The sequence below is a fragment of the Carassius carassius genome, chromosome 30 (assembly GCF_963082965.1).
Source record: "Carassius carassius chromosome 30, fCarCar2.1, whole genome shotgun sequence".
Lineage (NCBI taxonomy): Eukaryota > Metazoa > Chordata > Actinopteri > Cypriniformes > Cyprinidae > Carassius > Carassius carassius.
In genome coordinates, this window is record NC_081784.1 from 1,559,267 (window position 1) to 1,571,344 (window position 12,078).

Below are 12,078 nucleotides of genomic sequence, written 5' to 3' on the forward strand. Positions count from 1 at the left end.
CATATACTGACTGCAGGCCATCAAGCTCCAAAAAGACTGAAAAAACACCATAAATGTAATTTTAAGGGCTTTATGACTAATGAGGAATTTCTACAGGGTTTGACTAGTTAGTATGAATAGTTAGTCATTTATTTACTTAAAGCTTATAATGGTGCAACCCTTACGAAAAAGAACCATGGTTTTATTATAGTAAAACTGTAGTAACCCATGGTTTTTTGGCGTGTTGACTACCATTTGTATAACCACAGATTTACTACAAATACCATGGTTAAACTATGGTTAATTTAGCAAAACCATGGTTAATTTGTACTTACCATGGTTTTTTGGTTTTATTTGTAGTAAAACCATGGTTAATTTTCATAAGGGAAAATGCATCTTTCTCCATTAATAACCTGTTAAAAGTGGCTGTGCACTTTTTGCAGTTGTATTATTGCAGAAGTTTCACCAGTCTCCAGTTATTTATTCATTTATTTTATATATATATTTTTAAATAAATAATATATATTTGTAGATGTTTAACTAGTATACAATCATTTACTTTAAGATTAATACAAGTAATTTTTATTTGTAAGAATCGTTTATTTTTTATAATAATAATTAATATTAATAAGATTTCATATTTTATAATATATCCTTTATAAAAAATTTTTTACATATAATGATGTAATATAAATAGGTTTCAGTAGTATCCAAGTATATATTTTATTTAATCTGATTTTTCCCTACATGTATGTATGTATGTTTGTATGTCATATGAGGGCTGCAACTAACGATTATTTTGATAATCAATTAATCTGTCGATTATTTTTACGATTAATCGGTTTATGTACTTATATTTTAGATTTGCCCATTTTTTCCCCAAGTAACTTATTAATAAAGGGTCTTCATCATTGAACCTAGACTTTTTAGAGATTTTAACCATTTTGCATTGTCATATCCTCATCAAAAATATACCTGGAGTTGTGTTTTATTATGTGTTAGTAATCCTTTGTTGAACTCTTCCATGGCCGTCCTTAGGGCTCCTAAAGTAGTTTAACATCCCGAACAAAGCTTAAGGAATCTTTCAGAACATATTTTCACTAAAAATAAGAATAAAACAGAATTAAATTGCAGTACATTGCATTTTATTATTTTATTTTTCCTGTAAACGCACAACTTATACCTGGGAAACAGCTTTATAGCTTATGCTGTGAAATTGTAAATAATCCTTCGAATAAAGTGCCAAAGGCATGAAACCTGAATGGAACTCACATTTTAAAGTAAAATCCATCAGAAGGTTGTCCAGAAAAAAAATTGGACACACACAAAAAACCTGCTGTGTGAAAAAGAGCAGTGAATACTTAGGAAAAACATGCACTTAGGAAAAGTGCATTTCAAATACATTTAAACATTTACTTCTCTCATTCAGTCATAATTAGGCTGCAGGACTGAATAATGAACTGGTAAACGACAAACTGATCACAGAAGATGTTTGTAAAGCTTTAAATGTTAACTGTTAAAAAGCAATGTTATCAGCTTTTACGACTAAACATTTGCAAACAACATTGGAGAATCTGCACAAATAAAAGTCTGTTCAGTAGTGCAAAGTTTACAGGTTACTCTTCTTTTTTTGAAGGCTCAAAGACACTTTGAATTACTTCGTTCGATAAGTTTTATCTTCCGCTTTTTCTTTTTCTTTCTCGAGCTTACTCCACTGCCGTCTGTCTCCACCATCTCGCTGAATGATGCAGAGGCACTGTTCGGGAAGCACGTGACATAAAACGAGGCCAGCTATTGGCTACTTCTCCTGCTGTACTGGCTGAGTAAATCCTCCGGTGGCTCATTACTGCCACACTTTGGTCACCGCAGATTTAAAATATGCACGAAATGAGCCACTTACGGCAAATAAAAGTTATTTGGCAACTAATCGATTGACTAAATTAGTTGACAACTATTTTAATAATTGATTTTAATCGATTAAATCGATGAGTTGTTTCAGCTCTACATATGACGCTTACAGTTCATGTTACCAATAAACAAATAAATAAAAATGTATATTACCAATGAGCAAAGATGGCGGTTGCTTATTTCCAACAGCCCTTATTCCAACTTCAAAATGCATGAATGTAGTGCACATATTGTATGGAGTACTTTATTTCAGTACTTTTTGGAGCTTGACAGCCAATGGTCACCATATGCTTTCAGAAAAGCTTGGAAATCTTTAACATAAGAAATACAGCATGATGGTGAGTAAAAGATGCTTGGGTGAAATATTCCTTTTAAACAGGCAGAAGGTCTCCATAAACTCCAGACTGAGGTTCAGACAGCCGGCTGATGACCCCATGATGTCTTCCTCCGATAATCTCATCCTAACAGGAGGATTGCTAGACTTATCCGACAGGGAAAGATGAGGATAATTAGACTAGGCTGAGACAGCGAGCTCACTTTGGGGAGGGTTTTTTTGGGGAGGGATGTCTGGGGGGGGGAGGGGAGTCTAGGGCTAGGAAACAGGAAGTACTGAATTGTCTTTCTTGCAGGGATGTCAGCAGTCAGGAGTGGGAGGAAGGGGAGGAGTTTGAGTGTTACCCTCCTGGGATGAAGGTGCAGGTGAGGTATGGGCGAGGCCGCAATCAGAAGACGTACGAAGCCACTGTGAAAGAGTCAGACCTGGAGGGGGGAGAGGTGCTCTACCTGGTGCACTACTGTGGCTGGAACGTCAGGTAAGGCAGGACCCTGGGAGCTCACGCCTAATCTGTTTGCATTTACGAAAAACCTGGTAGCCCCAATCAGATTATGGCACTGGAGTCAGAAAGTCTACAGGGATGATGTGTTTGTGTGGACTAAAAACTAGAATCAAGCTTTCTAGCACTTCCATTTCCATCGTCCTGAAGTCAAATGTGTGTTTTTTTTTAAAATGGGTTCAATGTCTGTAATTAGGTTGGTAAGATATTTTCAATTAGGAAAAATCTTCACATGTTTATAATCTTGCTTACTATTCTAACGCAGACTTCAAGTGAACATGTGCTTAAATAAAGACTGAAGAAGGTATTGAAGCTTAATGGAGGGGATGTTGATGCAACCATGGTGCAGTTCGTTTATAGCCTACGTTTAGCTTTTTATTCCCGCCGAGGCTTCAGAAATGTGTCCATTTGTGAAGATTAGCATGAGCAAAATGTGTAATAATCCAAGAGTTGATGGAAAAGTCCTATTGGGTTTCTGTGGAGGGATCCAGGTTGGCGCTTACTTACAGGTCGGCTTACAAAAATGCATTGCTGCTGCTGTTTTTCAGTTCTTCAGCCGCCGTATGAAACTGAAGTACACAATCTTCTTAATTTCAGTTCTGGGTCTACTTTTTTCTCCTTCCGACTTTCATTGAAAATGAATGTTTTCTTGGTTGCTTTGCCGCTGCAAATCGCTGTTAGTATGAACTAGGCTTGGATTTGAGTGTGTCGTGTGGACATTTCTGATCCTGAATCTCATTTCTGTGTTGCTGACAAAAATCGCAAAGCAGGACCTTCTGAAAACCTTGTTTCAGCTTTGATGTTTTATACTACACTTTAAACTCTTGCAGTGTTTTATATCTTGCAGTTGTGACTTGTGCAATGTAATATCTCGTTATTTTTGCATTGCATCTCGCAATTGCAATGAAACCGAGTGTTTTATGAGTTTTTGAGCTGTATATTGGGTAAATGTTGACCGATCTGTCTCTTAACAGGTATGATGAGTGGATCAAAGCTGATAAGATCGTGAAACCAGCCAATAAGAACGTCCCTAAAATAAAACACCGCAAAAAAATAAAGGTACAGTCTGATTTCCTTAAGGAGGTTTTCTTTTTTACTTGTTTTTCAAAAGTTTTGGGGTCTGTAAGACTTATTAAATTTAACTTTTGAAAGTCTCTGCTGCTCACCAAGGCTGCATTTATTTAATCAATAATACAGTAAAAATTCTGAAATATTTTTACAATTTCAAATAACTGTTTTCTGTTGTAATATACTGTAAAGTGTAATTTATTCCTGTGACGCGCAGCTGTATTTTCAGCATCATTTATCCAGTCTTCAGTGTCACATGATCTTCAGAAATCATTCTAATATGCTGATTTGCTTCCTAAGAAACATTTCTGATTATCAATGTTGAAAAAACATTGTAAAAACATATTTGTAAATTTTTTTCTTTACTGTGAATAGAAAGTTAAAAAAAGAGCATTTATTTATATTTTTACTAATTTTAATGTATCCTTGCTGTTTTAAAGTGAAAACAAAAATCTCCAAACTCCAAACGTTTAAACAGTTGTGTATTCCTCATGTATATTCATATTTAGAGGGGCTGCACCATTAATTTAAAGTTTTTGTTTAATAACAGAATAAAGCAGAACGAGAAAGATACCGAATAGAGCGACTGACAGACGGAGATGATCTTCTTTCATCCAAAAATCGCATGAATCGATTGCCCAAACCAAACTCTGGCAGTGATGTTTTCTCCAAGATGGAGGAGTGTGGTGATAAAGGAAGCCAGCAGTCTCCCGTCAAGCCCTTCGAGATCACTTCTATTCTCAATGGCCTCCCAGGTACCCATATATTCACACTGCTTATGATCCACATTACTTATAGGTGAAGTGTGCCGTTTTTCAATGATGAGTCACTGTACGTCAGTCATCGGTACTTTGACTTCCTGAAGTGTATGGTTCATATTTTTACTTGCCCTGCCAATATTTTCATTGGTCCTGCCACAAAAAAAAAAACAGTTGCAGTTATCATTATTTATACTAATATATAAGCTTATATGACACACATTTTAGATACCAATTAAATCTTACAATTCTCAATTCCAATATCGAAAACTACTAGCATAACAAATATAAAGTTCAAACATTATTAAAGACTCAATCAAAGACTCTGCAGATTCAATCTCTGACACAAGGTGGCGCTTATGCAACAGCAATAATATAGCATTTACTTGGTTACTACTGTAAATAAAGCAGCACCTGTTAACGCTACTTTAAATGCATCATACAGAGATGAGATGAAGAGGAAAAAAACACCATCTAAACTTTTCTAAAAACAATTAGTTCTTCTCAATATTCAGTATTTAGGATTTTCTTACATTATTTCGTAAAAAAATTTTTTTAGCTAACTTAGTTGTTATTCTTGGCTTTAAAATTCCAAAGCCCTTTAAAATTAAATATGTGCACATTTTGGATTAAATGAAAGTGTTTTTGTGTTTTGCTTTGGTACCGAGAACCGTGGATTTGCACTGGTATTTGTGCCAAATACTGAAATATTGGTACCGTGACATCACTACCAATGGGAAACCTGTTCCAGGTGTCTAATTTAACACTGCAGCAGAGCTTGTGTTTGAAGCCCATCCTTCTGTTTCCCACAGACTCTGAGAGCTCCACAGACGACAGTGAGCAAGAAGAAGATGGTGATGCCGATCACGACGAAGAGCGCCCGCATACGCAACAGCACTGGGAGAGCGGGAGCCCGTCTGAAGCCTTCAAAGCTCCCGCGGTCGTGGACGAGGAGCTGAGCATCCAGGACGCTCCAGAAACAATCAAGAGAAAAGGACAATTTGAGGTGGAGGTCGAAGGTTCTGGTGGCAGAAGAAAAAAAGCAGAAGGTCAAAGTGAGCGCGCTTTGAAAAGCCCAGCGAAAGGCAAAACTAGAAGCAGCAGCAGAGGCGATTGGTTGCCAAGTAGTTCGCCCAGAAAGCTAGAAGAACGAGGTCTGGTGGAGGATAGAGGTGCTCAGTTATGTAGCAGCTCTGAAGATGAAGCAGATCCTCCAACAGAACCACAAACCAAGGAAGAATCAAGAGGAAATCCCAAAACCAAGGGCACCCCTTCAAAGAAATACAATGGAGTGAAGGAGAAGAATAAAAGCAGTCGTTCGGGATTCTGGGAGATCCCGGAGAAAAGAGCCAAAATATCCACAGCGATCGAAGAAAGGTCACCTGGCTGTCGTACCAAAGGCCAGAAGGATGTGTGGTCCAGTATCCAAGTCCAGTGGCCCAAGAAGACTCTAAAGGAGCTGTTTTCAGACTCTGATACCGAGACGGCCAACTCGCCTCCACCTGCCGTAACGGCTCCGGACGAGCCTTGCGTCGAACCCTCCCGGGACGAGGGGATCGGCGAGGACAAGCTGCAGGATCATCCCAGCAGTGGCACCAACTCGGTCCTCAACACGCCTCCGACTTCGCCAGAGTCGCCCACCGTGGACGAAGGACCCCTCGAGATCCGGGTGCCATCGCCGCACGCCGCTCCGCCCGCCAGTCCTCCACCCGTCTCTTCACCGGCTGGAGCTCTGATGGAGGAGCAGGCGGGGGGGCGCAGCGAGTCCGACAGCAGCACGGTGGAGGTGGAGAGCTTGGGTGGAGAAATCCAGGAGATTCCTCGAGAAGTTGGGGCAGGTTCCCCTTCAAAGGCCTTCGATGGAAACCTGTCGTGCAACAGTAACAGCAACTGTAGCCTGACGCTCAGCAACAGCAGCCAGCAGGGGAGCGAGCAGAAAGCCAAAGGTGTGTATCGTCTAAATTAAATGCACATTCCTGACGCTTCAGAGATTGTGTTTTGTTTCTGTCCAATTCTGAGGCGACGTTGCATGTGTCCTTTACTTTCATAACGCAGTGTAAGGCCCAATCCCAATTCTATTTTATACCCCTTCCCCTACCGCTCTGCCTAAGGATTGGGACACTACTACTATGCCATCAAACGTCATCATTCTTCGTCTAGCTCTTACAATACACACATATACTGGTGTGCATAAGAGCCTTTAATTATCTTTTTGTATTAATGAGCTTCTTACTGACACACACACATATCGGAAATCGCGCAGCTCACACATTCAGGAGAAAAAAAACAACGCTGCCCCATGATTTTTATTAAATTCAGTTTAAATACTTTATCGCTACATTATATTTTCCAGTGACGAGGGATACAATCGCTGTTTTTAAGTACTCACTCTAAAAAGATAAACGCACAGACGCGAATACACACAACTTCCATTTCTCTCTCTCTCTCTCTCTCTCTCTCTCTCTCTCGAATAGGAAATCTTTGAGAAAATGGTTTAGCGATTTCCAATTATTGGGGGGATTAGCCCCCATCAGTGTCTACGACACTGCTGTGTCACTATTATGTAATCTGTAATGATATTACGTTAGCAAATATTAGGGATTTTTGGCAAACATTTCTTTGAGTAACATGACCGTTAATATGAACTCACAATTGAATGTAACATAAAACAAATGATTACTTTTCGTAAAAAATCTTTATTTATGCCAAAAAAAGCTTACATTTATGTGTCTTTTGTTCGCTGTAGCAGCCATGTTTGCGAGATAATTCATACCCCTTCGTTTGAAGTGTGGTCCCAAAAAATCTTCGTTTGAAGGGCTGTCTGGCCCTTCCCCTTACCCCTTCCCCTCCAACCAAAAGAGAATCGAGACAAGGGGAAGGGCTAAGGGGTAGAATTGGGATTGGGCCTTAGTCTCTGAAGGTACTGCAAGGGATTTGACAAGCACTACCATTTATTTTTGATGAAGTTATAACTATTCATCAAGGACGCATTAAATTGATCAATAGTGCCAGTAAAGACATTTATAATGTAAAAAGATTCTATTTTAAATAAATGCTGTTTATTTAAACTTTCTATTCACGTGTGAATCCTGGACAATACAATGCATCACATTTCCCACAAACATATTGAGCAGTACAACTGTTTTCAATTTTGATAATAATCCGAAATGTTTCTTGAGCAGTAAATCATCATATTAGAATCATTTCTGAAGATCATGTGACACTGAAGACTGGAGGAATGATGCTGAAAATACAGCTTTAATAACAGGAATATTTTAACAGATAAGCAGATAATAAATTAATAGACAGTTATTTTAAACTATAGTAATATTTCACACTTTATTATATATTTTTTTTCTTTTTTTACTCTATTTTTGATTTAATAAATGCATCCTTGGGGAACTGAAGAGATTTTCAGAGAAACAAAAATCTTACAATCTTATTTTTTCTATTAAAATATTATTTCTATTTTTTTTATGCAAAAGAAGTAATCAAATCTTAATTATTTTCAATTATTTATAAAGATATTTCTGAATGTGGTTAATTCTTTGTAGTTTCTGACCTGCGATGCAGAAAACATCTTGATTATCCACAATAATGCTTTGTGACAAGATCAGTATCAAAATGTCTGAGTAGAAAGTGAAGAAGCTCACTAGGAGTAAAGTTAGAGGAATTTTTGGCCTTCTTTTGTGCTTGCTTCTTTTACAGCAAAGTTTATCTGAAGACATTTAAAAAGACTTAACTAGACACACTTAGACAACAGGACAATCTGAGGATGCACACCAATTTTTAACAAATTCCGCCAATAGGTGGCGCTACAACGACAAAATATTTTGCTATAATTCCACAACCATATGATCCATGAAGTTGAAAATTGGTGCGACTCTTCTTTATTGGACGTCCTAACTCATCCTCTGTTATGACTAGGCTACATTAAAAAAACAGGGCTGCCAGCAGCCAATGAATTTTCAGCATTTAATAACATAGAATCTGAATGGCCTACCATTACAAAATTTGATAAATTTGTACATCATGGTAAAACAAATTCATACACCAAATTTTGTGAAAATCAGTCACAAGGTGGCGCTATAACAAGCAACCCTAAATAATAATAATAATTTCAAAAAAATGCATTTTCACTCTGAGTTCTCATCTTTCTTATAGCCTCATCCAGTCAGAAGCGGCACAAAGAGTCTCAAGGCGGCGGAGCATCAAAGAAACACAAGCGCAATCATAAAAACCTGAGCTTACATCCCAAGAAGAACCGCAAACCAGGTAACAGAAATCAGCATCGGCTTAAAGAGCTTGTGTAGCGCTTTTAATGTTTTCAGAGAAGTCAACAGTGTTGATAAGCTTTAGCGTGATTACTCAAGAGCTTTATTTCCACATAAAACAGCTCCTGTGTAATTCAGTCTTTCTGTAGTCCTTCCAGATTGCCAGTCTTTAATTCCTGCAGGAATGCGAGCATGTTCAAGTGTCTCTGCACATCCTTTTCTTTAGCATTTTGAGGGTGTATTGCAGCAGTGTAGCATCATCCTGTAAATCAGCTGTGATGAAAAGCTGTAGGAGTTCAGTGACTTCAATAACTCCCTTTAAGTGATGGCTTTTGTCTCCAAATTAAGTTACAGTTTGCTCACATTCTGCCAGTAAAAACAGATATTGTTCAAGTTTTTTTTAACACTTAAGTCCTCTCAAACCACGTTCAGTTGACCCAGAAATAAACTTTGTGGAGTAAGAGTCTAGTTCTCTTTGTGTTCACATTGTATCTGAACATGAATTCTCTCTCGGGCATAATTGTTTTTTATCATTTAATAGAATTTATGTGATTATAAAGGCAAATGTTAAATGTTTAATGCACCATGTAAGCTTACAGACATGTTTCCTCATGAAGAGGTTTGATGCTGGTGTTGATCAGTGTTTGCCTCTCCTCTCCTCCGGGTGGCGCTGCAGCCCACAGCAGTGACAGTGAGGACCAGTGTATGAGCGAGAGCACTGCCAAATCCCCCACATCCAAGAGCAGCAGCGAGCTGAAGACAGCCCTCCCGCACAAGTGCTCCGGCCGGACGCCCCCCTCGGGCCACAAGTACCACAAACACGCTGACCCGGATCATTCCCACGGCCCGACCAAGTGGAGCTTCCAGATGTGTAAGTGCCTCAGATTCTCAGCAGCTTATCTTTTTAAAGGTGTCATATGATGCTGCTAAAAAGAACATTATTTAAAGTAATGCAATGTGTTTATGTTTATAAGGTTACACATTATTTTCCACATACTGTACATTATTGTTTTTCCTCTATGCCCTGCCTTTCTGAAACGTGTCGATTTTACAAAACTCATTGTTCTGAAAAGCGAGGTGTGCTGTGATTGGCCAGCTCTCCAGTGCATTGTGATTGGTTGAATACCTCAAGCGTGTGACGGAAATGTTATACCCTTTACTATACTGTGACGCTGTGTGTCCCGGCACAACAAGACAAAACCAATAAAACCCATTATAAATTAGGCATTTGTTGCATCCAGTGGGGACACAATTACTGATTATAATGATTTATACTGTGTTTTTAACATGTTTTACCATGTCTGCATTTGTGACAACAAGTGCTACTCTACACCGCTCAAAACTCGCGTTTGAATCATCCATGGCAAATCCTTTAAATATGAAAACGTACTTACAGACTGTGTGTCCTTGCAAAGTTGGAATTGCCCCACTTTATAGAAACAGCCTTTGAGTACAGAAGCACTGTAGGTTACTGGTTCAGGAAACAAAATGAGCTGTTTTAGGAGGGCATAGTTGACTCTTAACTTTTATAAAGAATATCTCTTTGGGTTTAAGACTTTAGTCTTTCCAACTTCCTCTTCAGATCCTCTTCATGCACCAAGAGTTTGTAACACTCCAAAGAGAAAGGAACAATTGAAATCGCATCATATGACCCTTTTAATAAGAACTGAATGTTTGGCATTGATTGCGTTTTGCTCCTGTCCCTTCAGCAGACCTGGAAAAGATGAGCAGTCTAGAGCGGATAGCGTTCCTTCAGGAGAAACTGCAGGACATCAGGAATCACTACCTCCTGCTCAAATCTGAGGTGGCCTCCATCGACAGGAGACGCAAGCGCATGAAGAAGAAAGAGAGAGAGAGTGAGTCTGGGCAGCCTTATAGTATTATTTATCTACTATTATACGATTTATTCATGTTTTGAATTAACTTCTATTTATTTATTTTGAGTGTCTATTTTTTTTTATTATTTCTATTTAGCTTGCATTTATTTCTATTTCAGGTTTGTGTTTTTTTATTATTATTTATTATTATTTAGCTTTCATTTATTTTCATTTCATTGTTGGCTTTAGTAATTTCAGAACTCTAACTTCATCTTATTTGTTAGTTGCTAAGTTTTTATTTAATTTTTTTATAATTATTATAAAAAGATTTTTGCTTTTGAAATGTAAAAAAATCGATATATTTTCATTTATTTCCATTTCAGTTTTAGTAATTTTACTACTTAAACTTATTTTAGTTAGTTGCCGTGGTCATCTAGTTCCATCTAGTTTTTATATTTCACTCTTTAAGATACTACCTATTTTTAATCATCTTATTTAAACATTACAACACTGTTATAGGGAAATAACACGTAACAATAGTGCATTATTTGTTACATAAAGTATTTGTATGGAAAGTAATGCACTCATTTCTTGTAATCTTCTTGTAACATTTTATTAGGCTGAGATGTGAGGTTTATCAATTTATAAAACTTTTTTATTTTTGCCAAAACATATTCAACCTGTACATTTGTTTAAATCATAGTTTTTGCAGTCATTTTACAGTTTAGGATGTTTCCATAGACATTGATGTTGTAAATGACTTTCAGATGAATCCAATCAAAGTAATATTAAAAATATTCTGGCTCTTTCAAGCGACTCGCTTCAGAAGGCCTTTATTCACTCCCCGGAGTCGTGTGAGGCACTTTTTATGATGAATGCGCTTTATTGGACTTCTTTTGGACTATTGAAAAATAACACCCATTCACTTCCATTATAAAGCTTGGAAGAGCCAGGGTATTTTTTATATAACTCTGATTGGATTTATCTGAAAGAATAAAGTCCTACACACCTAGGATGCCTTGTGAGTGAGTAAATCATGGGCTAACTTACATTTTTGGGTGAACTATCTCTTTAACTCTTTCCCCACCATTGATGAGTTTTTACGGCTTTTCGTGTTTTCACTTTTATACACTCGGGGGCGCTATCACACATCTTCTGAACAAAAAACGGAGCAAACGGTGATCTCCTGTGTTAACAGATGCATATGATAAATAATGTGATTCATCAGCAAAAACAGCATATAAATGGAAACTGCATGATGATAACGAGTGAAATATTGATCCAGGAAGTGGTGTATATCTGTGGAAGCTCTGGAGGGTTGATGGAAGCGATTTACAGGATTTAGGCTTTGATAATCGTTCTGAATATTATCCAGATGTTAATTTTCTCACCTTTTTGTTCTAAATTATAGATTTTTATGAAACCTACTTATGTTCAAGTG

At 37.6% G+C, this 12,078-nt stretch overlaps 1 protein-coding gene across 1 annotated transcript in view; it reads left to right on the top strand.

The window, feature by feature from the left end:
- LOC132110384 (AT-rich interactive domain-containing protein 4B-like) overlaps positions 1–12,078 on the top strand; it is a 92,762-nt gene that overhangs the window by 78,007 nt on the left and 2,677 nt on the right. The window contains exons 17-23 of the mRNA XM_059516944.1: positions 2,517–2,699; positions 3,695–3,779; positions 4,339–4,543; positions 5,359–6,492; positions 8,711–8,821; positions 9,497–9,691; positions 10,530–10,676. Of these exons, the coding sequence (XP_059372927.1) occupies positions 2,517–2,699; positions 3,695–3,779; positions 4,339–4,543; positions 5,359–6,492; positions 8,711–8,821; positions 9,497–9,691; positions 10,530–10,676 (2,060 nt within the window). The remainder of the gene's footprint in view (positions 1–2,516; positions 2,700–3,694; positions 3,780–4,338; positions 4,544–5,358; positions 6,493–8,710; positions 8,822–9,496; positions 9,692–10,529; positions 10,677–12,078) is intronic.